The sequence below is a fragment of the Haematobia irritans genome, chromosome 1 (assembly GCF_050003625.1).
Source record: "Haematobia irritans isolate KBUSLIRL chromosome 1, ASM5000362v1, whole genome shotgun sequence".
In the NCBI taxonomy this organism is placed as follows: domain Eukaryota; kingdom Metazoa; phylum Arthropoda; class Insecta; order Diptera; family Muscidae; genus Haematobia; species Haematobia irritans.
The window spans coordinates 12,248,665-12,272,976 of NC_134397.1; the positions used below are offsets into that span (position 1 = coordinate 12,248,665).

The following is a 24,312-nucleotide window of genomic DNA, read 5'->3' on the forward strand; positions in this document are numbered from 1 at the left end:
TTATGATGGAAATTTTAAAGCCAAGCGCTATATTTTTATCGGATATAAACTATCAAATGTGGAATTTTTTTAGTCTAAGGGCTGTCCTGTCAATCTCTGGTAATTAAGAGCTGATTGACTGCAAAAAAAAAATACAAATGGTGGTTTATTATTTGGGCAAAAAGTAAAGTGAATACGTAAAATGAACAATTTTTATTTATTCTTCTAAATTAATTTTATCCACTTCAAATTAATTCTTTCCTGACAATACACTTACATATAACAAATTTTTTTTTTTCGATCCTCGAAGCAATGGCAAATATTAGGATGTAACTCTCTACCTTGGTAAAGAAAGTACCTTTGAAAGTTAATTACAGAAATGAAGATGTCCCGTGGAATATTTTTTTCAATATATTCAAATCCTCTCCACCAATCTTTGTGAAGATCTACCAGCCTCCCGTAATGTTTTGCAATCCATTTACCAAAGACAAAAGGTTTTTTTTGTGGTCGTATAAATTTAAATATAAATCATTTTATTAAAACTATTATACATTATCTAAAATATGTATGTATATCCCTTTATGCAAAATACTAGATCAAAATTCCACAAATTTAACTGCCAACCAGACCCAAATAATCATCCATTAAAGTTCCAATGGCAAACTGAAAAGACAAATAACTATTGTCCAAAAATCTTTAAAAATAAAATAAAACTCAAGCACTTACAATGCCGGTTGCATCGACACGAGTACCCACAATTTTAAGACGAATTTTATCTTCACCCGAAATTACAACATCTTCATCTTTCGATTTATAACAAGGTGGATTTCCATTTGGACAGAATTGCATATCGGCGGGAATGGACTACAACAAGAATTTGAAAATTAATTCCATAAAAAAATGTAGTTATGCAGTTATAGTACAAAAACTCACATGATGTGATATAAAACAGGATAAAGGACCGATTTCGGCAAACATGCCCACCTAGAATACAAGAAATAATATTATAATATATTGTCATAGAAAATCAAATATTGTCATATAACCTTATTGATTTGCTTAACAACGGCATCAAGTACTTCCCCCTTAAATGGCCGGAAAACAATAGCTTTGTATTTTACTGGATAAACCACGAAACCCTGTCCCGGCAATATGACTCCAGAACCGATTTGATCAATTGTAGTAACTGCTATAACAAATCCATACTTTCCTGTACACGTACCTTCCACCTCTGTGTACAGTTTCTGTTTTACTGTCTCCAGTAGTTGAGGGCCGAAGTAACGTGGATGCAACAAAATTTCATGTTCCAAAGAGATCTGGATTTTATATGAATTTATATTAATATAATTGTTGAATTTACTTATTGGCAACTTACGTGATAAAACATTTTTATAAATTATCGCTGATTTCTAGTTTGTAAACAAATTAATTTGCAACACTCCCGGAAAAAATGCTTGCGGCAACAAATAGACAAATATGACATTTGTCAAAATCACCGGACTAATCCTAAATTGCATTGTACAGCGAACATTGTGTGTCAAATGTGTACAGTACTTCTACAAAACATATCGCTCTCCCCTCCAATCCAATAATGTAGATGACACTGCTGACACAAGAAATTAAATGTTAAAATGTTTGTTAACATTTATGGTATCTATATGAAATACATAGCATATATATTTCTTATGGAATGTAGTTATTTATTTTTGTAGATTTAAAATGTTTTCCTATTTTCTACTTTATAAATCGAATTTACATTAAAATATGTTTTAATTAATTTGATTTAAACCCTTTATACATTGAACTAATTTTCGATTTAATTGAATTTTTCAAGTGTATAACTGCAGGATTTTTTCTTAAAAAAGTTTGTAAATAAAGGGTGATTCTTTTGAGGTTAGGATTTTCATGCATTAGTATTTGACAGATCACGTGGGATTTCAGACATGGTGTCAAAGAGAAAGATGCTCAGTATGCTTTGACATTTCATCATGAATAGACTTACGATCTGCCACAACGTCGAATTTTCAGTGAATGGGCCCTAGAAAAGTTGGCAGAAAATCCGCTTTTTTATCGACAAATTTTGTTCAGCGATGAGGCTCATTTCTGGTTGAATGGCTAGGTAAATAAGCAAAATTGCCGCATTTGGAGTGAAGAGCAACCAGAAGCCGTTCAAGAACTGCCCATGCATCCCGAAAAATGCACTGTTTGGTGTGGTTTGTACGCTGGTGGAATCATTGGACCGTATTTTTTCAAAGATGCTGTTGGACACAACGTTACGGTGAATGGCGATCGCTATCGTTCGATGCTAACAAACTTTTTGTTGCCAAAAATGGAAGAACTGAACTTGGTTGACATGTGGTTTCAACAAGATGGCGCTACATGCCACACAGCTCGCGATTCTATGGCCATTTTGAGGGAAAACTTCGGAGAACAATTCATCTCAAGAAATGGACCGGTAAGTTGGCCACCAAGATCATGCGATTTGACGCCTTTAGACTATTTTTTGTGGGGCTACGTCAAGTCTAAAGTCTACAGAAATAAGCCAGCAACTATTCCAGCTTTGGAAGACAACATTTCCGAAGAAATTCGGGCTATTCCGGCCGAAATGCTCGAAAAAGTTGCCCAAAATTGGACTTTCCGAATGGACCACCTAAGACGCAGCCGCGGTCAACATTTAAATGAAATTATCTTCAAAAAGTAAATGTCATGGACCAATCTAACGTTTCAAATAAAGAACCGATGAGATTTTGCAAATTTTATGCGTTTTTTTTAAAAAAAAAAGTTATCAAGCTCTTAACAAATCACCCTTTATTTACACTCTTAACATTTTTAGCGTGTTTCTAGAACAATTTCGGGGGTTTTCTTAATATTTAGGGGTAGGTTCAAAACGTACCTGGCAACACTGAGCCATACAATAAGCAAATGTTAAACATATTGACATATTCGTAAATAATGAATGATATAAAACTTTTAAAAGATCAACAACGCGAGAAACATCCTGGCTTTGATGCTTATATGGAATGCATGACAAGATCTCTTTTTACTGGTTTGGCTTCCTTTTGTTTAGGTAAGATAGCCATAATCTAAGATGTTTAAAATGTATTGCATAAGTTAAGATTAGGAGCGGCTATACTTTATCTAACTTTATAGATATCTGAATAACCGAGTCCTTACTGAGGAAAGCATTAACTAGAATCTACATACATATGTCTTAAGAATAATATATCAATTTTGAGCATTTCGACCATATGTCACTAAACCAATATAATCATTTTTATTCCATTTAGGTTTTTCTGGATTTTATTTCGCCCAAAAGATTATACAATCTAAAATACGCTACCCACTCCAATATAATATACTCACGTCCACATTGGCAGCAACACTTATATCTTACCAAGTAACAAGCACTAGAACAAAATCCTGCCAAGCGGCTTGGATGGCGGCAGAGGATAAACACACCATTCTCAAGGACAAAGATTTTTAAAGATGATCTTAAGGCAATTTTTAAATAGGATTTTGCCGCATGGAATTGTTTCATTATATCAAAGTAATCCTAAAGTCTTTGCTGCTGCATCGTTGCGTTTTAAATATACACAAAACAAGGGAGTTAAAGGCCTTCGTAGTCGTAAAAGTCAATTCGAGTCCAACAACCAATGCCAAGATGAGGAATATGATCATCAACGACCCGATAGTGGTGACACTTTAAATTTGGAAGATAGGTATTAAAGATTCTATTAAGGATTTTCTAACCTACTGTTTGAAATACGAACAGGACCACTTTTAAAGGACTATTTTGTTTTTGTGAAAATCGATGTTATTTTACAATTATGAAATAATAATTATTACTCTAACTAATTTCTTTTAATTCCCTTTGTAATCTATACTCATTTATTTTCACCATTAGCGAATATGATCTTGTAGCTAATGGGGCAATGCGAGTTTCGAGAAAGTCTATCAACCCACAACATGTGCTTGTAATTCAACCCTATATTAAATGGAGCGTGAAACGTACATCCACCATAACACCAGAAGATCAGATACAAGAAGCCGAATCCTTAGTTCACTCAATAGCTAACTGGCGTGTTGCAATGTCGATTAAAGTTCCACTCGAGTCTTTAGAACGTAAAACATTATTTGGTAAAGGAAAAATGGAAGAACTAAAGTCAATAGTAAATGAGCTCCGTCAAGCCAGAAGTCATAATCAACAACCTCTAACATGCATTTTTGTTAGTAAGGACACTTTAAGCTTTGCACAAAAATCTCTGTTGGAATCGACTTTTGGGTTACCCATAATGGATCGATATTCGGTGGTCATACAAATTTTACGGCTACATGCTACTAGTGCCGAAGCTCGAATACAAGTTGCCATGGCTGAAATACCTTATATCTGGGCTCAGGCAAAAGACTACAACAGTTCAAGATCATCAAAATTAGGATATTCTTTAACAGACACCCAGCGCGAAATATTAAAAAGTCGCGAAAAGAAATTAAAATTAGAATTGGAACGAATACGAGCACATAGGTACCAGATCAATACCAATATAGATTGAGGAAATTAATGATTTGTTTGTTGCAGGAAACTTCTACGCAATAAACGCAAACAAAACCACTATCCCATAGTCGCTGTCATAGGATATACCAACTCTGGCAAGACATCCTTAATTAAGGCTTTAACCCAAGAGAATAGTATCCAACCACGGGATCAGCTATTTGCCACACTAGATGTGACAGCCCATGCGGCAAAATTACCATGTAATTTAGAAGTCATTTATATGGACACTGTTGGTTTCATGTCCGAAATACCTACTGGTTTAATTGAATGTTTTGTTGCTACCTTGGAAGATGCTTTATTGGCAGACATAATTATTCATGTTCACGATGTATCACACAATTGTCATTTATCACAGAAACAACATGTCGAAGAAACTTTACAAAAGTTAAGGAACAATATGACCATAAGTGAGGCTAGTGTTAGTGAGCGTTATGACTTTCCACCTGTCATCGACGTTGGTAATAAAATGGATTTAATCAAATCTGATTCTAAACAAAATTTCGATGGACTTTTAATATCGGCAAAGTATCAAACTGGTCTTAATCCTCTGCTTAAGGAAATCGAACATCGGATACTTGAAACTACACAGCGTAAAAAACTTACTGTACGTGTACCGAATGGTGGTCCTGAAATGGCTTGGCTTTACAAAAATACAGCTGTGGTGAATATACGAGCCAATCCAGATGATTCCCAAAATTTACTAATCGATATAATAGTAAAGGAGAGCGTGCTGCAGCAATTCAAAAAACAATTTTGTAAATAAGAAAAAAAGAAACCCAACGCTTTTTTCATTTTTATTTTTCTCTAATAATAAAACAAATAAATAAGAACAAATTTTTATAATATTATATAAACAATGTTGGAAACACAAAACATATATTATATTACAATTTTTTTTTAAGCAAATATTAACTTGTCTTAAGGATGGCGCATGTGTTTAAAAAAAAGCAGACAGTATTTTCCACTTTCCTATAGTATTTTCCTAAGAAATGTTAATTTCTATATGGCATTTTGATGAAAACTATGAAAGTGATGAATAAATATGGCAAGTGCATTAGTAGAGTAAATGTAGTTTAATGATCATTTTTTAGATTAAATTTTATTTTTCCCCGCGGAAGATTCCAAATAGGATGGTAACATTTAATAAAAAATTGAAAGGATATTCCAAATTAATATATACTTGTTTTTAGGATGACACAAGTGTTTTCATTCTTTCTATGAAATGTATGATAAATTTCTGTATGGCATTTTGATGAAAATGACGAAAGTGATAAAGTAAAATGGCAAGTATATTGGTAGAGTAAATGAAGTTTCATGATCCTTTAATTATTTTAAAGTCGATTTTTTTCTCTTTGAAAATTTCATATTAGAAATTGCACAGATACTCTAAACTTAAATACATTAGAAGTTGCACATTTAAGGAATGATAACTTATACATATATATGTCTTTTTGTTTAGATAAATTAAAACACACCACTTAAACTATTTTCAATTAAAACCACTTAAAAAGAAACGTATTAACGGCATTATAATAACAAAAACTATAATGATTCCTAAACGTATATAGGTGAGCAATGAATGAAATGACCTCTTTACATTGTGTACAAATGTGGTTGAGGTCTCTTTCTTGGTATCGGCTGAAAGTTATAACTTTGATGAGACCTTGCTATGACAATATTGTTTGAAGGGCATTAAATCACAATACTCCAATAGATCTAACTCCAAATCAACTATGGATTTATCGCTGGAAAGTTTATAGTTTCCGGTTTCACGATTTCGTATTAGATATGAGCTTTGTACCAAAGAGTACAAAGCTATATTCAAATTATCCAAAGCCAAACAATAAGGATGAACATGTAAATGGTCGATGTTCTGTAATAATATTGATTCCACTCTCTGTTGCACGCTAACTAAAACTGTCTTAGGTGAGAATTCTTCAATACCCTCTATGGCAAACTGCAATATATGAGAATGTTATAGAAAATCTTGAAACCTTGTTTATTTATTTCACCTACTTTGTTGAGTGTCACCGAGAGCTGATAATACAGACATAAAAATGGGGCTAAAGCAGCAAGAACACTCCGACTACTTTCGTTGTGCTGAACAGTTACCAATCCTGTTTTTGAAATTTCCAACACTCCTTGATGCTCAAAAAATTCTAGGTGCTGCTGGAATTCCTGTAAAGAAAATTAGAATCATATACATAAATCATTTGTTTTATATCTTGAAGAGCTGACTTCTTGTCTGCTTTGTTCAACACCTGGTAAAATCGATTTTGGCATTTCTCAAGTCTATATTTTTTTAACAATTGAAACTTTGGAAATTTCGACTTTCGGCTAGCAAACCGATGTAGAACCGAACTAACAAAACAGAGAATCGAATATGCTGGACCTCATGAATTTAATGAACTACCACAGACTCTTAGAGACACTGCTAGAATTTCTGTTTTTAAAACCCAATTGAAACAGTATCTCTTTGAGAGAATTGAAACATTACTTTAAAAAAACAAAACATAATTTTTTATCTTTATATTTAAGTGAATAATTTTAAAATATTTATGAATTGTAATAAGAAACTTGCCAACTAGTCTCTACTAAAGCCTTTATGGCGCAGAGACGAACATTTCTTTGTAAATATTGAATTATTGAAATAAATAAATAAAAAATAAAAAAAACTATTAAGGTAAGCGGGCATATGACAGAATTTTTAAAGTCTATTGGGAATTTCAGAATATCTTATTTTATAAAAACTAAATCATTACATTTTCAATGTTGCCCTTAATTTATATGAACCCAACGAAATTTCGATGCAACTATAAACTTCCTCTGCTTTATATAAAGATATTATTATGCTTACCTCTAATTCACGATTTGATTCAATGATAAACTCATGTTTAAAAATCTCATCCAATTCTTTAACTTGTTCGGATAAATACTTGACGGCGCCATCATAAGTTCTAGACGATGTTTTCACTTTATCAATATTCTGGTCTTTTTGCAAACGCATTGCTGCCATTATTAAATATCCTGGACGTGCTAACCAAAATAGGCAGGGATTTATGTATAATTGAAGAGACATACTGGGTACAGCAACTGCCATTGTTTGAGGTGCTAGAGCATGGGCCTTCAAGCGACTTACATCAATTTCTTGAGCCAATTGATCGACCGGTACTTGGGTGAATTCTAAACGAGCTTGTTTAAAGTGTATAATATTCGAGTGTATCTCAACTGTTTCAATTATTTCACTTTTAATACAATTAACATCTGTTGCCATGTGAGCCCCAAGCATTTCGAACATATTCTTTATGGGTATAATACCACGCGATATTTCATCAATATTAACAGAATTTCCACCATAGTATTGACTTGCAAAATATAAACTAATGAGATTAAATGTTGTTATAACTATACGCCTTTGCTGTTGATAAATTATCTGGAAAATTGGGAGAGAAATATATAGAAAACTTAAAAACTTTACCAAACATACAAACATATATATGGCATCTTACCTCGTTGGCCAATTTTTTCACCAATTCTACTTCCATTTTGTTTAGTTTTTGTAAATGTGGGCCCACTGTGGCTCTTTTTACTTTGGAGGATAAACCATAATCTCCTAAGAATTTTTTAACTGAAATTGGTTGGCCAAAATCCAAATACATTTTACCAAATCTTTCATCAATAATTTTGAGAGCTTTAAAGAATCCCTTAGTCGACTCTTTAGGTTTGGGAACTCCCAAAAGTTCATAAACAAAAAGCTGCTCCTCCAAGACGCGCTCATAGGAAACGCTAACTGGAACTATAGTTATATCCGGAACTTCACCAGTGAAAAAAGGCAATAAGGCCATGGACAGTAGGCCAATTTTAGGTACAAGTGATTTAAAATTACGACTACGCGTTCCTTCAATAAAGAACTCCACTCCTATATGATAGACTCCAACCAAGGCATACATATATTCTCGAAATACATCCCAATAGAGCTCGTCGTTTGAGAACGATCTACGCATGAAAAAAGCACCAGTCTTTCTTAGCATGGTCCCCATAGCAAACATTGAATGGAAATCTAAAATGAAATTGCGATATTGTCTAGCATTTTCTAGTTGAACCATTCAAGCAATACATACATACATATTTTAATAAAAACTTACCCATGCCTGCTCCAATTCCAGGAATTTCAATATCATAATGAAAGCAAATATATGACATTAATATGAAGTCCATGTAGCTGCGATGGCTTGGTAGGTACAGTACAGGATTATTTCCCAATCCTTGTTTAATATTATCTATGCTGGCCTTATTCACATATATTCCTTTACAAATACGCTTGCCGATAGCTGTGATCGCTATACCACACCATCGTATTATAGCCAAATTGCGATCTAAACCAATTTCATCTAAAATTTCTCGTATTTGCTGCTCAATTCTTTTGGGAGGACAATTATCTTTCTGAGCATAATGTTGAATTAGTTGTTGCATCTTTTCACCACGCAAAACGTGTTGCTTTAATTCATTTGGATCCATTATTTTATCTAGTTTAAAGGCCAATAACGGTTTGTATTCTTTGGTCATAACAGGTTCCTTGCCAGGTTCTAATATATTTTCGAAATTCTTCATATACTCGTTATGACTTCCAGACATTGTTGTTGAGTGCATTGCGATTCTTATTATTGTCTATGACAAGTATATTACGGTTCTGTTACTATTTAATATTGGTAGATTGTTTCAGTGTGAACACATTAGCTTATCGGAACCTACATGGGGGGTAATAAAAGATTATGTTTGACTTTGCAACGATTAACCAGCAAACAATTTAAATTTTTTAATGGGGGTTTAAGTGTTTATAGATATTGTGTATACGAATGTACCTCAAATTAGGGAGTTGTTTTATTGTAATTTACTAGTTTTTTCATTATATTTTAATATTTTCCCTTAAAAGCAATTTGGTTCCCATTTAATGTTATCTTTCGATAATCTACACTTTAAAGAAAATTAAGGATTTAATGGAAAAACTTGAGGTGCTAAATTTGCATAGAAATTATTAATACTTCTAAGCGTAAACGATAGAATATCTACAATATTGCTTATATTAACAATATTATACAAAGAAATGCAAATATTTGTACAGATGATATTCAAACCTGAGTGTAAATAAAGCTCGTTGACGGCCCGAATGCCCACATCATTATACCTCTAGTCCGGAAAAGCAAAAATTATTTAGCTAAACGCAATAATGGCGATGTAAATAAACAAGAAACAAAACAATAAAAAACACAACATTTGATTTTATGCAAATTGGTTTAGTATACAAAATAATAAATAGAAGAAGAACTTGTTTATATGGAAATGCAAATTAGGAAACATACTCATCGGGATTTGGATGGTTAGTAATATGCTTTCATTTACTGGGGGATCGATCGTTTACCAATATTATGTGTAACACCAATAAAAAAAGCTTCCAATAGCCCCAGCTTCCGGTATTTACAATTCGTTCGTAGACTTCACAACAAACTATATATATTTTGAAAAAAAATTACCGTTAGAGAAACATACGAATATAATGTTTGAAAAAATGACTGCTTGACCAAAAAATTATTTAAACATTTCCATGGAGAAATTAATTGGCTGTTGTTCTTTTAGTTTGTTTATAAGAATACATCCAGTTCTTAATTTATGCTTTATTGGATACCACTATATGACTTCATGGTATAGTTTGATGCGAAATTAAAGTAAATAAACCACCCCCTTATCACCTAATTGATTCCAACAATTAGTATGTACATACCCTGTTCTACAAGACCAAACATACAATTTCTACTATACTGTCATATTAATATTTTTATGCTTGTTATTAACTGTCGATTGTAATTTTTCTACCGGTTGTCAACCTACATATAATTTATAATTTTAAAGTACACATAAAAATACGCTCTTATAATTTTCGACTATTCTAAATTGTTTGAAACACTGTATGTTGTACACACACATAGGTAATATTAAAGACTGAATTTGTACAATAATTTTTAATTGGAATGTGTCCTTTGACAAGCTATTAGTTTTTTTATATTACCTGTCTATTGATTTTTCTGTTATTCTCCGACCGCGTCTCTCAGTCGTAATCAAAGTCTCTGTTCTGTTATTAGTGAAATTTATAACTCAAAGCTTGCATTGTAATACGCCGTTAAGGCCTGGGTATGCATCTAAAAACGTCTCGTAACGTTGCGTGTCAGCTGTTTGTTTTTGATAGCCCACCTAAGCGTTATGTAGTTGTAGACATTATTATTTATTATTTATTTTCACAGACAATCACGCTCTGTTGGCTACAGTAAAGGCAAGAAGCAAGCCTCATTTTCATTCATGTTATGTGCACTTTGCGCACAATCGCTACATTCATAAAAAGCATGTTACTATTTTACACATTAAGGCCTGTACTAAAGGGTGATTTGTTAAGAGCTTGATAACTTTTTTTTTTAAAAAAACGCATAAAATTTGCAAAATCTCATCGGTTCTTTATTTGAAACGTTAGATTGGTCCATGACATTTACTTTTTGAAGATAATTTCATTTAAATGTTGACCGCGGCTGCGTCTTAGGTGGTCCATTCGGAAAGTCCAATTTTGGGCAACTTTTTCGAGCATTTCGGCCGGAATAGCCCGAATTTCTTCGGAAATGTTGTCTTCCAAAGCTGGAATAGTTGCTGGCTTATTTCTGTAGACTTTAGACTTGACGTAGCCCCACAAAAAATAGTCTAAAGGCGTCAAATCGCATGATCTTGGTGGCCAACTTACCGGTCCATTTCTTGAGATGAATTGTTCTCCGAAGTTTTCCCTCAAAATGGCCATAGAATCGCGAGCTGTGTGGCATGTATCGCCATCTTGTTGAAACCACATGTCAACCAAGTTCAGTTCTTCCATTTTTGGCAACAAAAAGTTTGTTAGCATCGAACGATAGCGATCGCCATTCACCGTAACGTTGCGTCCAACAGCATCTTTGAAAAAATACGGTCCAATGATTCCACCAGCGTACAAACCACACCAAACAGTGCATTTTTCGGGATGCATGGGCAGTTCTTGAACGGCTTCTGGTTGCTCTTCACTCCAAATGCGGCAATTTTGCTTATTTACGTAGCCATTCAACCAGAAATGAGCCTCATCGCTGAACAAAATTTGTCGATAAAAAAGCGGATTTTCTGCCACTGATTTTGGTAATAAAATTCAATGATTTGCAAGCGTTGCTCGTTAGTAAGTCTATTCATGATGAAATGTCAAAGCATACTGAGCATCTTTCTCTTTGACACCATGTCTGAAATCCCACGTGATCTGTCAAATACTAATGCATGAAAATCCTAACCTCAAAAGAATCACCCTTTATGTTCATTCTATAAAAAATTTTCGCAAGAATGAGCATAGTACCGGCCTTTATATTGTGTATTAGAACAAGACTGATATAGTTCTAAGTTTTTCAAAAAAAATTATCGATAAACACAAATCAACAATTGTAATCGAAAGGAAAAAAGTCTCAAATAAATTTACTTACTTTTGATAGCCCATACAAATTACCCAACGTTAGCAAAACGTAAACGTTTCGTAGGATTCAGATAAAAACAAAAATTTACATCTAGTTTTCGTATCAGCTGATCAAAACAAAAGCGTCATCAATTGAAAGAAGAAGAACAATTCGATTAGCGTGAAAATATATTTCATTAAAAGTGTAGTTTAGCGTTGTTTTCGGTTAAAATTGACAATGAGAAATTTACATTATTCGTGAAATTCATTTTAAGTGCAAAAAACAACCATTTTTCTCTCTGTTCTTGGCAGTTTGTTGGTACGTTTTTCAAGTAGGCCAATCAAAAGTTGCCGCAAACAAAGATATTCCATCCGTATAAACTTATAGTCTGGCATTTCAGTCGAACGAACACATTGTTCGTTTCGGATATGAGAAATTGGCTTTTAATTTCTTGTGTCAGCAGTGCCATCTACATTATTGAAGAGGAGAGCGCTATTTTTTGGAAGTACTCATGGCTGAACAGCCTTATTCAGCCATGGAAGTACTGTACACATTTGACACATAGTGTTCACTATACAATACATACAATATAATTAATCTCCAATTCTCTTTGCTATATTTAAATCAGCTGTTCGATGTCAATCTTCGTTCACGAAATTATGGCCCAGTTGTTTTGTTTTATATAAAAATAACAACACAGGAAGTGTTAAAGTTATGGGTATATTTCGTCAGTACTAATGTAATAGATGACCATGTTCCGACGAAGAATTTTTAATTTTGGGCCATACCTAACTAAGGATGGGAACTATATATTCAGAAGATTAGCCTCATCTAAACAAGATACTATTGATGGTAAAGTAACGCACGAGGATTTGGGTGCTAGTTTCTTTGCCAAGAACATAGGTATTTAATTAAAATGTTAAGATATATAGGTTTTATAAATGTCGTTTTTAGGTTCGACCTATTTGAAGTGGCATTCAATATTAAGTAAACATCCTGAGCTGAAGACATTAAAAAGCAAGGACATTTTGAATACCACAAGAGTTTTAGATAAGTTTTCTTTCACAGTCGATGATATACTCAGCAAACCAATGATTTTGTATATGAATGAAATGACACTGGACAATCGACATACGGTGCTAAGGGAGTGTGGGTTCGAAAATGTGAGCATATCTCTTTTGGCAAAATTTGTTGCTGTTATGAATCGAAGCGTTGCAGCTCTAAAATCGCTAAACCACATACCTTTCGAAACAGATGTGGTCGAACGTTTGCGGGGGACATTTACCGACATACAATTAAAATTGCCAAACGATTTTGATCATCGTCAAGAAAGCTTAGAGTTGAAATTATTACGACAACGTATCCTTAATTGTTACCTCGAACAAAAGCTTAGGGCTTCACCAACAGATTTGGAAAAGATATGGAAGACATATGGACGTTTACGTCACAAAAGTTTCTGGTCTGTACAATCCATGGTTAATCTGCTGCTTAATGATTTGAAATTTTCTCCACAACGCATAGTAAAGAACGCATTTATGTTATATGGTGATGCGGATAACGTTAGTCGAATTCTCAATGAAATACCAACAATTGGTGGTCAAAATATTAGAGATTTATTATACAAAAGGCCAAAAATTATGATGACTTCTTGTGATGCTCTGCTAACCACCATGCAGCACATTAGAAAATATGGCATTCCAGAGGATGCTATATTGCGTTGTCTGGAAATTTTGACTTTGGGACCTGATACCGTACTGGAACGTTTGAAAGATTTACACGAAGTGGAAGAGTTTCAAGTTCTTAGCACTAATCCGAGAGTATTGAGATTGGTTCATTATCAAAATAAAGCAAGACTAAGGTTGGACTATTTGAACCAAATGAAAGTTAGGTGCGCATCTTTACACATTTTATCGTGCGGGTCTGAGGCTTTCGCAAAGTAAGATAAATAGTGATAAAAGTTCATTTAATCATCCGCATTCAATATTTAATTTTCCTTCTTTCTAGATTTGCTCGTGATGGCTCTGATAAGACTAAGGGTAGAGATATAGTAGTATACTTGTCACACATTATGAATAAGCCTGAGAGTGATTTGCGAAATTTATTGTCTAGACATCCAAACTGGTGCCACATACCGGCTACACAAGTAAAAAATTGTTATGAATATTTGAAGAGAAAGAATTTTTCTAATCAAGACATTTACAAAAACATACATTTGCTGCTATACCCAATGTAAGTTGATAAATGAAATATTTCGCTTCATATTGCAATTATTTGCACTTTCAGAATACGGATAGATGAAAAACTGAGGCAATTAAGGAATCCTAGTTTTTTGGAAGAACTAAAATTCAATAAAGCCGATGAAAAACTAAACGAAAATGAAAAGCTTACACTTGTATTGTATCTTATAGAAATTGAATTTCATTTTACTGGCGATGGTATATGGACGGAACAACACACTCAAAATGTGGAAAATTTCAATAATCTGCTTCCAGATTTCCCCGAAAGTCTGAATAAAATTTTCAAATATGGTCTAAAGCCAGGTGCATCGGCAAATAATGAATCGGGGAATAAGGCAAAAGAGTTTGTGTTTAATTGATCTTATTACTTGCGAAAATAAATGTAAATACTATTTTATTAGAATGTCTTTTAATTTGTAATAACAGAATGATTAGTCATAGATAGAAAACGAATTATTAGCTTCAAAGGAAAATAATTATATTACTTTTCATATCCTTCATTTGAAATTGTGTCAATAAAGATCGATAACAACCATTATTTTAATTAAAACTATACGATTTCCCCGAAAGTCTGAATAAAATTTTCAAATATGGTCTAAAGCCAGGTGCATCGGCAAATAATGAATCGGGGAATAAGGCAAAAGAGTTTGTGTAATTGATCTTATTACTTGCGAAAATAAATGTAAATACTATTTTATTAGAATGTTTTTTAATTTGTAATAACAGAATGATTATTCATAGATAGAAAACGAATTATTAGCTTCAAAGGAAAATAATTATATTACTTTTCAAATCATTCATTCGAAATTGTGTCAATAAAGATCGATAACTACCATTATTTTAATTAAAAATATACAATCGAAAGTTAACTTATTGAAGAACAATAAATTCTTTGAAGTTTTCAACATGTAGATTTTTCCTTTCTCGATGAGTTATTCACATCTTCTTCGCCTGCAAATAAAACAACAAGTTGAACTACATTTACGTTTATTCTGCCTCATGGTTAATAGTTATGGCTTTATGCTTAATTGAACAATTTTTTAATTTTTCCAATATTTCCTTATAAGCTGGTGATATGGGCTTTTGCACTACTTCTCGGTATGTGTATTCGGAATCCGCAACATCCTGATTTAATAGTGAAAATATAAAATAATTAATTGTCTCAATTTGTTGATAGGTCTTATAGTATACTCACTTGTAAACTATAAGACATGTCTGAATCATATCCCGACAAATCTCCACAAACAACAAATGGAATTAGTGTTTTATTAACGTTCGATGTTGTTGCATTCTGTATGACTTTAACATCATCAATCATGGGATTTATCATTTGTGGTATATAACCTTCGGGACATTTATAATTCTGACAAACCACAAAGGCTTCTATGCTGGAGTTTCTAGAACTGGCTGGTTTGGCTATAGAAACTTTCTCAAAAAATATTTTTAATTGGGAATACAAAAGACTTGTGTCTTTCCCCCGAAATATCTTGGCAACAAAATTGCCACCAGGCATTAAAACATGGGTTGTTATTGACAAAGCCGCCAACAGCAATTGACTTTGTATATATTCGTCAATGTCATGGAGTCCAGTTACGTCCGGTGCCCCATCACATATAACCAACTGTGCTTTTTGATCTTCTCCCCCAAAATGATCTATGATAGCTTTGGCAGTTTCGATTTTAGTAATATCACCCTGGATCTGTATAACACCATCTAATGGTGCCATTGCTTGCAAATCCACTGCGATAATTTTTACCTTGTCCTTTTCTTCACTGTTTTTGTAGAGACATCTGGACAGAACTTGGGACCAGCTTCCTGGGGCGGCACATAGATCCACGGCTCTAGTAACACCATCCAGTATATGGAATTGTTGGTCAATATGGATTAACTTGAATGCGCTCCTAGCACGCCATCCTTGCTCCTTTGCAAGACGATAGAATATATCACGTTTATCTTTCGAAGTTTTACCCATTTTCAGTTTAAATACTAATATAAATATTATGGAGTTTGTTGGCTGTTAAAGGCTGATAAAATTAAGTATAGCAGGGTTGCCATCATTCTATTTAATATGAAATTTTGAAAGTGTTATTCATGGCAGAATTAGGAAGGTACTTTCACGCTATCACATTTTTTTCATTTGAGCAGAACTCAGATTGTCTGTATTTGCTTAATAGCATAAGGTAGGTACTATGTTCTTTTTTCGCGTTGAAATTTTCGCGGTTACTTTATTAAAACAGTTCAATATGAAGCAGAAAAATTAACTCACTTGACGCGCAGTTTCTTTTTCCTAAAGATTTCGGCGAGACTTTACAGGAATACGTTTATTTTCATTTATAATTTTGATTATATTAGGAAAAGTAATCGCGAAAATAAAGTGGTTTTCAACTCGAAAACCGAACATAGTACCCACCTATAGGCGTAACTAAAGGGGTTTTACGGGTTTGTCATATCCCCCTATCAAATACCATGCAGTATATCTTCAAACTATGATTATATATCACTGATTTGAATATTCTGGTTTCTTCCCATCTACTAGAATTTATTTTTTCTCTTTTTGATGTATCTTCACAATGGGCACACATTGTAGCTTTTTCCCTTACGAAAATGTTGCTAGCTACGCCAATGTTTAATTGACAATTGTGACAAATAAATACAACAATTCAAAATAACATTATTTTATACCAAAAATTTTGAAATTTTCAATTTGCTTTTAATAAAGGGTGATTCTTTTGAGGTTAGGATTTTCATGCATTAGTATTTGACAGATCACGTGGGATTTCAGACATGGTGTCAAAGAGAAAGATGCTCAGTATGCTTTGACATTTCATCATGAATAGACTTACTAACGAGCCACAACGTCGAATTTTCAGTGAATGGGCCCTAGAAAAGTTGGCAGAAAATCCGCTTTTTTATCGACAAATTTTGTTCAGCGATGAGGCTCATTTCTGGTTGAATGGCTACGTAAATAAGCAAAATTGCCGCATTTGGAGTGAAGAGCAACCAGAAGCCGTTCAAGAACTGCCCATGCATCCCGAAAAATGCACTGTTTGGTGTGGTTTGTACGCTGGTGGAATCATTGGACCGTATTTTTTCAAAGATGCTGTTGGACGCAACGTTACGGTGAATGGCGATCGCTATCGTTCGATGCTAACAAACTTTTTGTTGCCAAAAATGGAAGAACTGAACTTGGTTGACATGTGGTTTCAACAAGATGGCGCTACATGCCACACAGCTCGCGATTCTATGGCCATTTTGAGGGAAAACTTCGGAGAACAATTCATCTCAAGAAATGGACCGGTAAGTTGGCCACCAAGATCATGCGATTTGACGCCTTTAGACTATTTTTTGTGGGGCTACGTCAAGTCTAAAGTCTACAGAAATAAGCCAGCAACTATTCCAGCTTTGGAAGACAACATTTCCGAAGAAATTCGGGCTATTCCGGCCGAAATGCTCGAAAAAGTTGCCCAAAATTGGACTTTCCGAATGGACCACCTAAGACGCAGCCGCGGTCAACATTTAAATGAAATTATCTTCAAAAAGTAAATGTCATGGACCAATCTAACGTTTCAAATAAAGAACCGATGAGATTTTGCAAATTTTATGCGTTTTTTTAAAAAAAAAAGTTATCAAGCTCTTAACAAATCACCCTTTATATGACTGAAAAGTATTGAAATAAATTGTCCTCATAATTGATGGTACGAATTACTTCAAATATTCTTGTGAACTGTAACACATTTCCTCATATTTCACAGTATTCATCGATACATTTCCAGATTTTCTCTATTTCAAATTTCCCACTTGTTGAACATATTTTTCAAAAAGTGGGAAATTTAATTCAATTTGACTGACAATTAAAGTTTCAATATGGCGAATGACATTTTTGTTTTTGTAATACTAAAACTAGCTTGCTAAATCTGCTTTGGTGTTATTGGGTTTTTATTTTGGAAAGTGTTATTGGATTTTTATTTTGGAAAGAATTTATATATTGAACAAAATTGCATATCAATAACCAAAGAAGAATAAAAATTTTGATGATTGTTTTTTTGTGAACTAGTTTGATACTGAGTTCGTAGAACGTATTTTTTCCATGAAAAAAATAAGATTTTTCTCTGTGACCAAAACCCACAATTCTCGTACATATACATGTACGAAGAGTAGCATTCAATTAAACAGCGCAGCATTCTATAAATCAAACTGCGTTATATGCTACATATATCCCACAACTTTTCCGAAATTAGTACTCGTTGGCAACCATAATTTTTGTTTTCATTTCATTTTTACATACACGTGTACGCGCTGCTAATTCTAAATTATTTATCCAAGAATTAAAAAAATATGTCTCTGCTAAGAATCAGGTAACTACAACAAAATATTTGATTTGAATAATCAAAGAAAATGTATTTATTGATTTAAGAAAACCCAAAACTCGAAAAGGCAAGAAGGTTCTCTTGGCACGAGAGCCTCAACTGATAGAGGGTCCCCGTAATATGCTGTTCTTAGATGGCCGAAAATGCGGTGGCGATGTCAAGTTGTGTATGAAGGATTTGCAACAGTTAAAAAAGCCTTTGATTAAATCATTGAACAGGAACAATGATATAACCCCATTCGATGACCCGTCGTCTTTGGAATTGTAAGTTTTTAAATGTGTTATTTCAATTGTGTTGTTTTACTAATTTCCAAACAATTTTCAGCTTAACGCAGAAAAATGACTGCGCCATGTTTGCATTTGGTTCAACGTCTAAAAAACGTCCAAATAATTTGGTATTAGGACGCATATTTGAAAACGAAATCTTAGATATGGTTGAATTGGGTATTAAACGCTACCAAGCCATGGCCGAGTTCAAAACGGAAAAGATAGGCACCTGCGTTAAGCCATGCTTAGTTTTCAATGGACCCAAATGGACACAAACCGAGGAACTGCGTCGGTTGAAGAACCTTCTTATTGATACGTTCCAAAAAGACAAAGTTGAAGCAATTCGTCTACAAGGCATTGAGCATGTTATTAGTTTTACTTGCACGGATGAGCTCAACATTCTAATGAGATCATATAAGATTTTACTTAAAAAATCAGGACAAAAAATTCCAAGAATAGAGTTGACTGAAATAGGACCATCCGCAGATTTTTCAATTAGACGAACCAAGATTGCCTCAGAAGACCTGTACAAACAAGCCCGTAAACAACCAAAACAACTGAAAGTTAGTAAAACGAAGAATATTACCCACGATGAGCTGGGTAATACACATGGTCGTATACATTTGGGCAATCAGAACATTGGCAAAATACAAACTCGTCGCGTAAAGGGTCTCAAGAAATCAGCTGAAGAAAAGAAATCGGACAGACAAAAGAAAAAGGAGATGCTTAAAGCAGCTGCCCAAGAACTATTAACAAATAATGAGTAAGCTAAGTTTAGTGAATGTAAGTTTTAATAAAAATTTTATTTACACTCGCAATCATAAATATTCAATGTATTGCTGCTACAATGTTTCTTATACGTCGCGATCTCGATTCCATTAGGGCTTCTTCCAGTGATTGAATCATATGTTTTAAAGAACTTATGTCTGTCTGTACCAATAAATCTTTACGATTTCTTCTTTCGTCGTCATGGATATCGGCTGGTTTGCCTGGCGTGTCATCCAAGAGATCGCGGTTTTCATTTTTGGGTTCCGTGTGTAAATATAATTTCATAGTTACAAAAATTTGACTTTGCTTCATTAGTGCCCTGGATGCCAAACGAACCTCTAGTCTCCATTCAACATTTACAAGACGGTATGCTCTAATATTCGCAGATTTTATAGAACCCTCCACAAACTTCTTTTTGCTCGTCACAAACTGTGCTAAAACATCAGTGATTTCCTCATTAAATCCCTCTAGTTTCATTAGAGGCTCTTTGACACCATTTATATCCGTTTTGCTCTTCGTAGCCTCTATTAGAATAGATATCAATGCCTCCACTATCTGTTGTACTTCATGTGGATGAATCTGACTGTTATACTTCTCCGAAAGAGCTTTATAAAATGACTCCTGTGGTATTGGTCCATTCGACAAATAGTCAAATGCTACTTTACAGAGAGCGATAACATCCTGCGTATTACATTTCTTTAAAGGTTCCAAATGTGTTTTTTCAAGGGTTTTTATTACAAAAGGCATTTTTACAGAAAACAACGCCTTTAAAAGAAAAATATTTATCAACGAAATAGTCACAGCAGATACTCCAGCTGGAATATAATAAGTTGCGCGCCCAGTTAGTGCGGTGAACGCAACATGTAGAAATTCTAAGGGATTTTGTGTAAAACGTGGGAATTTACAGTGAATGCAATACAAATCGGGGATTTCGAGAGAAGACACAAATGGCCCCATATCGTGTCTTTCTGATAAGACAGATTTCGAGGGAATACTATTTGTAATAATGTTTATTGGCCTTGAAGGCTTTATATTACAATAAAGGAATAAATAAATTTGGAATAAAAAATGTGGAATAGCGATTTGCCTTCGAATGAATTTAAGAATGGCTACAGAAGGTGTTCCGTATATTGTTGTATATCTTCTAGGGAATTTCAGATATAATACGAGCACTACAGATTTGCCTCTTCTTGGCTTTGATGTTAAATACGTGCCGAAATAAATGCAAACTACATAAATATTAACTTAAATTTTTTGGGGATTCGTACTCGACATCACGAATTCTGGGACGAAACTCGTAGTGACATCTCTAACAGCATCAGCTGATAGGTGTACATACATGTTTTTTGATAACAATCCATAATAGGTAAACAAAGGTTGCTGAAATTAAAACGAATGGAAACATATTGAAAATTATAATAAATCATAAATTAAAATCTAACTATGGACTTGGACAGTCCAGATGTGGAAAAGGAATTTCCAGGCCTATACGAGGTCTCTGATGGTGGTGGAAAATCGAAGAAATTAAAGGAGGAAAGTGATTGTAAGTTTTTTGTTAACCTGCCTGGAAAGAAGTTAAATTATTTTCTCCCGCAGATAGTGAAGGCGATCATGATAAGGTGAGCAAGAAAGATTTATTAATTGGCCGTCGTAAGGACAAAAAGGATAAAAGTAAAGATCGTGGCTATGCTGCTCTTGAAGGGGAGAGTTCACCTGAAGAAGACGCAAAGTGGGTAACTATCCGGTTAAAACAGCGAATCATCTATAAGATATACTCTACATTTCAGAAGTCCTACGAAATCGAAAAAGTCAAAAACTTTTAAATTCACTTCATCTAAAAGTAAAGATAAAAGAGAAAAGTCTCGCGACAAAGAAAAGCACGAAAAAGAGGGTAAGGATGACGATAAGCCAAAAGATAAGGCAGACAAAGAGAAACACGGCGAAAAAGATCACAAAAAGAAGGAAAAAGATAAAAAGGACAAAAAAGAAAAGTCTAAAGACAAGGACAAAGATCGTAAAGATAAGAAAGATAAAACCAAAAACCAATCTAGTATTAGCTGCGACGAGGTATTAGAACTATGTTCTCCTGTTTTCGGAGTGTCCGTCTATGTAGCAACTGAACGCAGCCGATGTCATGATGGTTTAGATATACCTTTAGTGGTGCGCGATTGCATTGATTATTTACAGGAGAATTCTTTAAAAAACGAACAAATATATAGGGTGGAACCTGTTAAGACCCGACTCCTTCACTTTAAAAGATTGTACAACAATCGTGAGAGGCAACCGGAAACAGACGAACTGGATATGGCAACCGCCTGTGGACTTTTAAAATTGTTTCTCAAGTAGGCTTGTACTTAAGATAGATGACATATTTTGTGTTTTTTTTTTTTTTTTTAAATTGTTAATATTTTGTTTTTTAGAGAATTACCTGACCCCGTATTAACTACAGAATTGACAGCCAGATTTGAGGAAGTTGCCGCTCAGCCGAAAGTTACCAAGCAACAAGAAGAAATCACACTTTTGTTGGATCAACTTCCCAAATGCAACAAAATTTTATTGTCTTGGATCCTGTTACACTTCGATTCTGTAATACAGAATGAGAAAAGCAATAAAATGAACGCACAGTCATTGGCTATGCTGTTGAGCCCACCTTTACAGATGTCTCATCGTTTGTTAGTTACTTTATTGTGTCATTGTCCGTCACTATTTCCAGATGTAAAACTTGTCAAGTAAGTTCAACAACTATATTCAGTTTTCGCAAGCCGCTAGATTTTACTAGCCTTATTTCTAGGGATTGAGCCACCGTGGTGCAACAGTTAGCATACCCGCCTTGAATACACAAGGTCGTGGGTTCGATTCCTGCTTCGACCGAATACCAAAAAGTTTTTCAGCGGTGGATTATCCCACCTCAGTAATGCTGGTGACATTTCTGAGTGTTTCAAAGCTTCTCTAAGGGGTTTCACTGTAATGTTGAACGCCGTACGGACTCGACTATAAAAAGGAGGCCCCTTGTCATTGAGCTTAACATGAAATCGGGCAGCACTCAGTGATAAGAGAGAAGTTCACCAATGTGGTATCACAATGGGCTGAATAGTCTAATTGAGCCCGATACACCTAACCTAACCAAGAGATTTATTTGTGTTAGATCTATACAATGAAATCAAAAATAAAATAACTTTCATTTAAAACCAGCTTGCACATTTTGCTAATAACCGAACAATGCGCAATGTGCTAATAAAAACTCTCATGGCATAATGGTTCCATATATTGATGGAGAGTAACTTTTTTGAAACACTTGTTAAAACATTTTGCTTTATCTGCGGCATCATGATTATAAAATAACATAAAAATGTGTATATGTAGATGAAACTCTTTTTGATAGCTATCGCATATTCTTTTGATAAAAATCCACAAATCTATCACTTGTATGATAAAACCTCATTGCAAGATAAGGAAATACAGTAGCAAAGAAAAGACACAAGTTTATTGTCAACATGAATACAATAAGACAAGAACGTCGAAATCGCTTTGCGGGCATAGTTAACTTTTTAGTCAAGTAGTTTTGTAGAAACAAATAATTATTTTTTATATTAAATAATTTTCTATATTATTTATTCTACAGATATGTGCCCCCGTTAACTGCATCCAGTCCCAAACTGCCTGACACGCCAGAGGAAATACAAAAAGAGCTATGCAAACAGGAAAGTTTATTGAATCAAATACATTCAGAAATGAATGCCGGTTTTGTGTCCAAGAAACGCGAAGAACAACTATGGGAAGTGCAACGTATTATAACCCAGCTTAAACGAAAGTTGAAGTCGTTTGAAAAGAAAACTGAGAAATCCATTGATGAGACCGAAAATAACAATGATGCCACAGATTCCTCAGCAACAATAAAGCAAGCAAGCTCTAATAAAGCAATTCCGGAGCTTAATAATAAGAGAGAAACAAAGGACAAAGAGAAGTCTCCCAATATGAACAAAGATTCCAGTACAACAGTGGATGAAACGAAAAATTTGGATGAAACATCTGAAGGATTTTATATGGAAGATGGATTGCTAATGGTATCTAAATCGCATCCAGATTATAGTACACTATTAAGATTGCAACTAGAAAACCAAGAACTACTGTCGTGGAAGAATCAGTTGCAAGCTCGTATATCAGCTGAAAGAGCTGAAATTTTGCATTTGAAACAATTACAACAACAGATGAAAAATAAAACTTTTACAGCCGGTCAAGATAATGTTGTTTCCCCTCTACCCGGCGCCGATGACTATGAACGCATAGTCGAACACTTTGTGCGTGAAAATGCTCTCTTGGAAAACAAAAAACAGATGCTGGCCAATGCTATTTTTGAAGAACACAAACAATGCATTCTGCTACAAGTGGAGTTGGCCATGCAAAAGTATTACAACACCTAAACATACTCCTGCCCATTTTACTATTATTTGCATAATATTTAACCAGCTTTAATACTCACTTGGAAACTTTCCCCATACGTTATTAACGCACTATGTGTATATTTTGCACCAATTAAAACAATAAAAGTCTAACTCCTTAGCCCTAGGAATATTTTGATTATATTCAGTCGAAAGCGTAAAACTTTCCAACCTTCTACTCTTGTGATCAATATTCTTTAGTATA

At 34.1% G+C, this 24,312-nt stretch overlaps 9 protein-coding genes across 12 annotated transcripts; 5 read left to right on the forward strand and 4 right to left on the reverse strand.

Annotated features, from left to right (window-relative positions):
* Window positions 1–452: 452 nt before the first annotated feature.
* Window positions 453–1,504, reverse strand: Polr2G (DNA-directed RNA polymerase II subunit Rpb7). The gene is made up of 5 exons (XM_075289262.1): window positions 1,355–1,504; window positions 1,026–1,295; window positions 913–963; window positions 706–843; window positions 453–642 (listed from the first exon to the last, which is right to left on the reverse strand). Exons 1-5 carry the CDS (start codon window positions 1,364–1,366, stop codon window positions 592–594), a joined length of 522 nt encoding a protein of 173 aa, XP_075145377.1. The 5' UTR covers window positions 1,367–1,504; the 3' UTR covers window positions 453–591.
* Window positions 1,505–2,866: 1,362 nt separating this feature from the next.
* Window positions 2,867–3,463, forward strand: LOC142220242 (transmembrane protein 141). The gene is made up of 2 exons (XM_075289268.1): window positions 2,867–3,046; window positions 3,267–3,463. The coding sequence occupies exons 1-2, from the start codon at window positions 2,932–2,934 to the stop codon at window positions 3,461–3,463; spliced, it is 312 nt and encodes a 103-aa protein (XP_075145383.1). The 5' UTR covers window positions 2,867–2,931.
* A 2-nt stretch (window positions 3,464–3,465) lies between these two features.
* Window positions 3,466–5,365, forward strand: LOC142220240 (putative GTP-binding protein 6). The gene is made up of 3 exons (XM_075289267.1): window positions 3,466–3,698; window positions 3,884–4,501; window positions 4,556–5,365. The coding sequence occupies exons 1-3, from the start codon at window positions 3,466–3,468 to the stop codon at window positions 5,292–5,294; spliced, it is 1,590 nt and encodes a 529-aa protein (XP_075145382.1). The 3' UTR covers window positions 5,295–5,365.
* On the reverse strand, window positions 5,312–10,662 carry Gnpat (dihydroxyacetone phosphate acyltransferase). Of its 4 annotated transcripts, none has more exons than XM_075289263.1 (6): window positions 10,596–10,662; window positions 8,677–9,279; window positions 8,041–8,591; window positions 7,389–7,964; window positions 6,548–6,709; window positions 5,312–6,488 (listed from the first exon to the last, which is right to left on the reverse strand). In XM_075289263.1, exons 2-6 carry the CDS (start codon window positions 9,179–9,181, stop codon window positions 6,177–6,179), a joined length of 2,106 nt encoding a protein of 701 aa, XP_075145378.1. In that variant the 5' UTR covers window positions 9,182–9,279; window positions 10,596–10,662; the 3' UTR covers window positions 5,312–6,176. The 4 variants fall into 4 exon arrangements, with proteins under 4 accessions (XP_075145378.1, XP_075145379.1, XP_075145380.1 ...); XM_075289264.1 differs by lacking the exon at window positions 10,596–10,662 and adding an exon at window positions 10,311–10,455; XM_075289265.1 differs by lacking the exon at window positions 10,596–10,662 and adding an exon at window positions 9,667–9,687.
* A 1,989-nt stretch (window positions 10,663–12,651) lies between these two features.
* Window positions 12,652–14,664, forward strand: mTerf5 (mitochondrial transcription termination factor 5). The gene is made up of 4 exons (XM_075289269.1): window positions 12,652–12,933; window positions 12,985–13,966; window positions 14,035–14,259; window positions 14,314–14,664. The coding sequence occupies exons 1-4, from the start codon at window positions 12,777–12,779 to the stop codon at window positions 14,624–14,626; spliced, it is 1,677 nt and encodes a 558-aa protein (XP_075145384.1). The 5' UTR covers window positions 12,652–12,776; the 3' UTR covers window positions 14,627–14,664.
* A 573-nt stretch (window positions 14,665–15,237) lies between these two features.
* Window positions 15,238–16,315, reverse strand: Trm7-32 (tRNA methyltransferase 7-32). The gene is made up of 2 exons (XM_075289270.1): window positions 15,463–16,315; window positions 15,238–15,392 (listed from the first exon to the last, which is right to left on the reverse strand). The coding sequence occupies exons 1-2, from the start codon at window positions 16,237–16,239 to the stop codon at window positions 15,255–15,257; spliced, it is 915 nt and encodes a 304-aa protein (XP_075145385.1). The 5' UTR covers window positions 16,240–16,315; the 3' UTR covers window positions 15,238–15,254.
* A 2,156-nt stretch (window positions 16,316–18,471) lies between these two features.
* On the forward strand, window positions 18,472–19,725 carry Non3 (Ribosome production factor 2-like protein Non3). The gene is made up of 3 exons (XM_075289274.1): window positions 18,472–18,622; window positions 18,682–18,897; window positions 18,959–19,725. The coding sequence occupies exons 1-3, from the start codon at window positions 18,603–18,605 to the stop codon at window positions 19,665–19,667; spliced, it is 945 nt and encodes a 314-aa protein (XP_075145389.1). The 5' UTR covers window positions 18,472–18,602; the 3' UTR covers window positions 19,668–19,725.
* LOC142220248 (COMM domain-containing protein 2) lies at window positions 19,674–20,495 on the reverse strand. The gene has a single exon (XM_075289275.1). It carries the CDS (start codon window positions 20,413–20,415, stop codon window positions 19,729–19,731), a length of 687 nt encoding a protein of 228 aa, XP_075145390.1. The 5' UTR covers window positions 20,416–20,495; the 3' UTR covers window positions 19,674–19,728.
* Window positions 20,496–21,010: 515 nt separating this feature from the next.
* Window positions 21,011–24,228, forward strand: Rlip (Ral interacting protein). The gene is made up of 5 exons (XM_075289272.1): window positions 21,011–21,211; window positions 21,265–21,397; window positions 21,456–22,010; window positions 22,089–22,397; window positions 23,291–24,228. Exons 1-5 carry the CDS (start codon window positions 21,112–21,114, stop codon window positions 24,087–24,089), a joined length of 1,896 nt encoding a protein of 631 aa, XP_075145387.1. The 5' UTR covers window positions 21,011–21,111; the 3' UTR covers window positions 24,090–24,228.
* The last annotated feature ends 84 nt before the right edge of the window (window positions 24,229–24,312 follow it).

What these genes read in the sequence shown, in the direction of transcription:
- Polr2G (XM_075289262.1), bottom strand. An exon ending in TTGTTAAGCAAATCAATAAG is followed by an intron (nt 964 to 1,025) that starts GTTATATGACAA and finishes CTTGTATTCTAG; the next exon opens with GTGGGCATGTTTGCCGAAAT. An exon ending in GTGTCGATGCAACCGGCATT is followed by an intron (nt 643 to 705) that starts GTAAGTGCTTGA and finishes TTGTCTTTTCAG; the next exon opens with TTTGCCATTGGAACTTTAAT.
- LOC142220242 (XM_075289268.1), top strand. Translation starts at nt 2,932, where the DNA reads ATGAATGATATAAAACTTTTAAAAGATCAACAACGCGAGAAACATCCT. An exon ending in TTTGGCTTCCTTTTGTTTAG is followed by an intron (nt 3,047 to 3,266) that starts GTAAGATAGCCA and finishes TATTCCATTTAG; the next exon opens with GTTTTTCTGGATTTTATTTC.
- LOC142220240 (XM_075289267.1), top strand. Translation starts at nt 3,466, where the DNA reads ATGATCTTAAGGCAATTTTTAAATAGGATTTTGCCGCATGGAATTGTT. An exon ending in ACTTTAAATTTGGAAGATAG is followed by an intron (nt 3,699 to 3,883) that starts GTATTAAAGATT and finishes TTTCACCATTAG; the next exon opens with CGAATATGATCTTGTAGCTA. An exon ending in GAACGAATACGAGCACATAG is followed by an intron (nt 4,502 to 4,555) that starts GTACCAGATCAA and finishes TGTTTGTTGCAG; the next exon opens with GAAACTTCTACGCAATAAAC.
- Gnpat (XM_075289263.1), bottom strand. Translation starts at nt 9,181, where the DNA reads ATGCACTCAACAACAATGTCTGGAAGTCATAACGAGTATATGAAGAAT. An exon ending in TGGAATTGGAGCAGGCATGG is followed by an intron (nt 8,592 to 8,676) that starts GTAAGTTTTTAT and finishes ATTTCATTTTAG; the next exon opens with ATTTCCATTCAATGTTTGCT. An exon ending in TCTCGGTGACACTCAACAAA is followed by an intron (nt 6,489 to 6,547) that starts GTAGGTGAAATA and finishes CATATATTGCAG; the next exon opens with TTTGCCATAGAGGGTATTGA.
- mTerf5 (XM_075289269.1), top strand. Translation starts at nt 12,777, where the DNA reads ATGACCATGTTCCGACGAAGAATTTTTAATTTTGGGCCATACCTAACT. An exon ending in TTTCTTTGCCAAGAACATAG is followed by an intron (nt 12,934 to 12,984) that starts GTATTTAATTAA and finishes TGTCGTTTTTAG; the next exon opens with GTTCGACCTATTTGAAGTGG. An exon ending in GGGTCTGAGGCTTTCGCAAA is followed by an intron (nt 13,967 to 14,034) that starts GTAAGATAAATA and finishes CCTTCTTTCTAG; the next exon opens with ATTTGCTCGTGATGGCTCTG.
- Trm7-32 (XM_075289270.1), bottom strand. Translation starts at nt 16,239, where the DNA reads ATGGGTAAAACTTCGAAAGATAAACGTGATATATTCTATCGTCTTGCA. An exon ending in ACATGTCTTATAGTTTACAA is followed by an intron (nt 15,393 to 15,462) that starts GTGAGTATACTA and finishes CTATTAAATCAG; the next exon opens with GATGTTGCGGATTCCGAATA.
- Non3 (XM_075289274.1), top strand. Translation starts at nt 18,603, where the DNA reads ATGTCTCTGCTAAGAATCAG. An exon ending in ATGTCTCTGCTAAGAATCAG is followed by an intron (nt 18,623 to 18,681) that starts GTAACTACAACA and finishes TATTGATTTAAG; the next exon opens with AAAACCCAAAACTCGAAAAG. An exon ending in GACCCGTCGTCTTTGGAATT is followed by an intron (nt 18,898 to 18,958) that starts GTAAGTTTTTAA and finishes AACAATTTTCAG; the next exon opens with CTTAACGCAGAAAAATGACT.
- LOC142220248 (XM_075289275.1), bottom strand. Translation starts at nt 20,415, where the DNA reads ATGCCTTTTGTAATAAAAACCCTTGAAAAAACACATTTGGAACCTTTA.
- Rlip (XM_075289272.1), top strand. Translation starts at nt 21,112, where the DNA reads ATGGACTTGGACAGTCCAGATGTGGAAAAGGAATTTCCAGGCCTATAC. An exon ending in CTTTTAAAATTGTTTCTCAA is followed by an intron (nt 22,011 to 22,088) that starts GTAGGCTTGTAC and finishes TTTGTTTTTTAG; the next exon opens with AGAATTACCTGACCCCGTAT. An exon ending in CCAGATGTAAAACTTGTCAA is followed by an intron (nt 22,398 to 23,290) that starts GTAAGTTCAACA and finishes TTTATTCTACAG; the next exon opens with ATATGTGCCCCCGTTAACTG.